Here is a 5,555-nt window from a genome sequence, read left to right on the forward strand (position 1 = left end):
ACTTGGAAGTAGTAACATGAGACACAATGTACTTGGAAGTAGTAACATGAGACACAATGTACTTGGAAGTAGTAACATGAGACACAATGTACTTGGAAGTAGTAACACGAGACACAATGTACTTCACTTGGAAGTAGTAACATGAGACACAATGTACTTCACTTGGAAGTAGTAACATGAGACACAATGTACTTCACTTGGAAGTGGTAACCTCCACAAAATATCAGTGTATAGGAACCAATAAATCTAATCCGCTCGTCTTTACAATTAAGTTTGCCTTTTTTTAGAAACCACAGTACCATTATGCGACCTCAGTATTTTCTTGTCGTATCTCCATTCTTTTAAACAGTGAAAATGTGACATCTTCTTAAGCTAACTCTTTGTTATGAACTGTTTTCACTGTTATTAAAAATGGAGATATTACAAGAAAGCTTAGTTTTTAATAAAAGTTTTACGGCACTTAAAACACAACAAGGTCATATAAGTGATGAAGATTAGGTGTTACAAGAGAGTAACAAACACAAAAAAGGAGGAGAGATCAGGACCATAGATGTTTGGTAGGAAAGAAGGAGCAAACCACACCAGAGCACCCGCCAACCACCCACACTTTTCTTTACAATTAAGTTTGCCTTCTATCTATAAATCACAGTAGCATTAGTTGGCCAAAAAAAGACAAACACTTACTTGTCCAATGTGGCAGCTAGAATATACTTTCCATTTGGTGAGAACTTGACAAAGGACACGGGCGGATTGTCATCATCTGTGGTAGAAGAAGAAGAAGACCTCTCACATGCTAACAAAGTCGACAGTTTTCCCATAAAGTGGCACAAAACGTGCTGATGAACTTTCCAAGCAAGCTTTAACACTTTGAGCCCTGCCCGTTAGTATATCAGTGACAGGTCAAACTGCCCGCACATCAAGCCACCGGTACATCGGTGAGCGAGACCCTATCCACAATCCAGCCCGTCTGAAACTCTAAGTGCATGGAAAACTTTTGTGGACGTTATAGATTATTTTGAAGATTTTTTAAAAAAGTTTTAGTAAGAGGTTTACGGCCCTTGCAACACAATACGGTCATAGAAGTGCCGACGATTAGAGGTGTTACAAGAGAGTAACAAACACAAAAAAGGAGGGGAGAAAAGGACGATAGATTTTTTATAGGAAAGAAGGAGCAAACCACACCAGAGCAGCCGCCAACCACCCACGGATATGAAACATGACTCTGACAATGATATGAACATGAGTAATGTAGGCGTGAATTGCTCAGGAGTCCCGGCAGAGGGGGCACGAAAGTCTCGGGTCAGGGCTCAAAAGGTTAGAGAAAGAAAAAACTTTTTAAAACATTTGTATTTGCAAAACACATTGGAATTAGTCTGACTTATGTACAATACCTCATAAAAGAAGCAGAATTAGTCTGACTTATGTACAATACCTCATAAAAGAAGCAGAATTAGTCTGACTTATGTACAATACCTCATAAAACAAGCAGAATTAGTCTGACTTATGTACAATACCTCATAAAACAAGCAGAATTAGTCTGACTTATGTACAATACCTCATAAAAGAAGCAGAATTAGTCTGACTTATGTACAATACCTCATAAAAGAAGCAGAATTAGTCTGACTTATGTACAATACCTCATAAAACAAGCAGAATTAGTCTGACTTATGTACAATACCTCATAAAACAAGCAGTTTACCATTTGAATGAAAAACAAGCAACTTGCAAAGTAACCGCAAATATTTTCTACAACGTTTTTAGAACAAACTCAAGATTTCTTTTACTTAAAAAAAAAAATAATCTGGCATAAACTTTCAGCTACATTCTTGAGAGGAGAAAAAATGTTTTTGATGAGAAAGAAAGAAAAAAAAACCCCAACCCAAAAACAGACAATTGACCCAAACAACCCAAAAACAGACAATTGACCCAAACAACCCAAAAACAGACAATTGACTCAAACAACCCAAAAACAGACAATTGACTCAAACAACCCAAAAACAGACAATTGACTCAAACAACCCAAAAACAGACAATTGACCCAAACAACCCAAAAACAGACAATTGACCCAAACAACCCAAAAACAGACAATTGACCCAAACAACCCAAAAACAGACAATTGACCCAAACAACCCAAAAACAGACAATTGACCCAAACAACCCAAAAACAGACAATTGACCCAAACAACCCAAAAACAGACAATTGACCCAAACAACCCAAAAACAGACAATTGACTCAAACAGAAAAAAAAGGAGTTCAGAAAATCAACAAACAATACGTGAGTGCAACTTTTAGCTCCCTCAAAACTGAGAGAAAAAATTCTCACAGAACAGCCAGCCACTCACCTACCTATCCAGCCAGCCAGCCACTCACCTACCTATCCAGCCAGCCAGCCAGCCAGCCAGCCAGCTATCCAACAAGCCAACCCCCACCCACCTATTTCAATGTATTCAAGAACAAATGTTCCCCATCTAATGATGATGAAAAAAAACAACAACCAAATACTTTAGCAGCACCTCGACCTCCCATGGTTGAATACAAAACTACGCCTCCCCTTCAGAGAGATAAGAAGGTCAAATGACACAAACCTATCAGAGTTTTCAAGCACTGTCCAGACGCGGTATCCCAGATGCGGCTGTGGAAAAACAAAAAAAAAACAGATTAGAGACTGCGACTGGACTTAATGAAAAGCTGGCCATCTATACTCAACATACAGGTCCTGTCGACTGAAAACCCCGCCATCTAGTTTTAGTAAGAGTTTTACGGCACTTGCAACACAATATGGTCATATCAGTGCTGAAGATTAGAGATGTTACAAGGAAGTAACAGACACAAAAAAAGGGAAAGAAAAGAAGGAAGGGAGATAAAGACGATAGATGTTTGATAGAAGGAAAGAAGGAGCAAACCACACCAGAGCACCCGCCAACCACGCACCCTGCCATCTGCAGCATGCACTCACAAAAGCCCTGAGAATAATAGAACTATCTTTAAAAAATCAAAACTGAAAGTGGCAATGAAGGAGACAGGGCAATGAAGGAGACAGGGCAATGAAGGAGACAGGGCAATGAAGGAGACAGGGCAATGAAGGAGACAGGGCAATGAAGGAGACAGGGCAATGAAGGAGACAGGGCAATGAAGGAGACAGCGACTGTATGAAAACAAACAAGAAGTGCTGTCATTACCGGCTACAATCTGACAAGAAAAGATTCACAAACCGTCGTTGTCAGAAGAAAACAATAAACTCTGTTCCACCATTTATTTTTTCTATTGCTGTGGTATCAATAACATATGCTTGAGAAATATTTTGTTGAATTTCAAATTTGTCAGGACCAGAGTTAGGACGATAAAGCTGAGGACAACTTGGCAATTTTGCCGTCTAACGCGGCCTGCCACTTTAGAAACCCTGTAACCTAGCAACGGATGAACGATTCCCCTACAACGGGAACCAACCTCTCATCCCATACAACGGGAACCGACCTCTCATCCCATACAACGGGAACCGACCTCTCATCCCATACAATGGGAACCGACCTCTCATCCCAAACAAACTGTCTATCAGAGAAACATAAATGGTGCATTCTGGGTAGTGAGCAGGTGGCACTTACCACAGACCGTCGTAACTGCTGGACACGATCAGAGCTCCGTCTCGGTTAAAGTGGACCTGGGACAAAGACGGGGATGAAGATGATAATAATTATAATAAGAGTAAAAATAATAATAATGATAGTAATTTACTAATTATAGTAGTAATAATAGAAATATAATGATAATAATAATAATAATAGTAATAACAATAATAATAATAAAAGTTCCTCCATCATGAAGCCATGATGACCGTTACCATCCAAAGAGAAAGAGAAGTCATAGACCTTGCTGGCTATCCTAGGTTGTGAGCATGGCAAAGAAAGTAAAGTACAGGAAATAACAGCTAGCGACTTGTCACGATCACAGACTAGACATGCAGGTCTAACAGACTTGCCAACACCCCAAATTCACTTTGCGTATTTTCCAGGCTGGGGAATGATGACTTTGCTTATTTTGAAAATGAAATGCCTGTTTTGCGACCACGTCTGAACAAAGGGCTGAACGCAAACAAAATTCTATCATCGAACGCTAATTAATTTCCGATTCCGATACTTAAAGGAGCAAAACAAGAGGTATCAGCAATTGCTAGCGTATTCTAAATTCACAAGTACCCAAACTACACGGAATCGGGCAACACGGACAAATTCCAGACCTTCCACAAGGAGAGGCAGAGACCTGGGACAAGTTTTACCATCCCAGTAGGGCTCGACAGTGGGTTTCAAGGAATGGCGATCATGCTTACCGGAAAATCAAAAGATTCGTATTTGATCGTTTTGACACGCATTTGCGTATTGCTGATAGTTTTTCGTCCTAGAACATGCAACTGCTTAAAGGTTTGTGGTAAAAAACTGTAGAGTGCCTTTCCCTTGTCTTACGTGGTGTGCTTATCTGCCCCAACATATGGGAGTTGACACGCTTCATTAAACTTCAAGTTTGTCAATGCACTTACAGTGACAGTTTTATTGACCTTGTCCCCCCGACCTCTCAGACCTTGCGGTGTGCTGGGGAAAAGCAAACATCTTTCTCTTGTTCATTGGACGACAAATATTAAAAACAGAAATAAAACTAAACAAGATAAACAAATTCTTGCCACAGTAATCATATAATGAGCAGCACAGCTCATCCATTCCAACATGTCTGTTCCAGATAGTAATCATATAATGAGCAGCACAGCTCATCCATTCCAACATGTCTGTTCCAGATCATGAAGTGGCCAACACTACAAACGGAAACATTTCCTCACGACTTATCGTCTGGACACAACTCACAGCAGTGACTGGGTCCGAGTGGGCGGGGAGAGTTTTCAGACATTTGCCCGTCTTCACGTCCCAGATCCTGACACTTTCGTCAAACTGTAGGGAGGGGTGGGAAGAGAGAAAAAAAATTCAGTTTAGTTTAAATTTTAGTAAGAGTATTTATGGCACTTGCAACACAAATAGGCCCATCTGACGACCACCTAACAACTACTCTGGTTGTGTCTGTGTTTGCAAATGCGTGTGTGTGTGTGTGTGTATGTGTGTGTATGTGTGTGTGTGTGTATGCGTGCGTGCGTGTCAACTAGTGTGTGTGCCTGTTTGGATTTCCCTTGCCACATCAAATCTCTCTTTGGAGAAATCAACCATACCTTATCTTATATCAGTGCCGAAGATTAGAGGTTTAACCAAAGAGTGACATAAGTACATAGAACCTAACAGTTAACAGTACTTACAAAAGCTAACAGTAACTGCTTACACAACCTAACAGTACTTACAGAAGCTAACAGTAACTAACTTACACAACCTAACAGAACCTAACAGTACTTACACAACCTAACAGTAACTACTAACACAACCTAACAGTACTTACACAACCTAACAGTACTTACACAACCTAACAGTACTTACACAACCTAAACAGTACTTACACAACCTAACAGTAACTACTAACACAACCTAACAGTACTTACACAACCTAACAGTACTTACACAACCT

The 5,555-nt window shown here is 40.1% G+C and overlaps 1 protein-coding gene across 1 annotated transcript in view; it reads right to left on the reverse strand.

Annotated features, from left to right (window-relative positions):
* Positions 1-5,555, reverse strand: part of LOC101846840 (WD repeat-containing protein 5) — a gene marked incomplete in the record, with an annotated part of 22,243 nt that overhangs the window by 6,181 nt on the left and 10,507 nt on the right. Inside the window, 4 exon segments of the mRNA XM_013088621.2 lie at positions 685-760; positions 2,588-2,634; positions 3,605-3,660; positions 4,853-4,936. Of these exon segments, the coding sequence (XP_012944075.1) occupies positions 685-760; positions 2,588-2,634; positions 3,605-3,660; positions 4,853-4,936 (263 nt within the window).

This window comes from Aplysia californica, unplaced genomic scaffold (genome assembly GCF_000002075.1).
Source record: "Aplysia californica isolate F4 #8 unplaced genomic scaffold, AplCal3.0 scaffold00776, whole genome shotgun sequence".
NCBI classification, from domain to species: Eukaryota; Metazoa; Mollusca; class Gastropoda; order Aplysiida; family Aplysiidae; genus Aplysia; species Aplysia californica.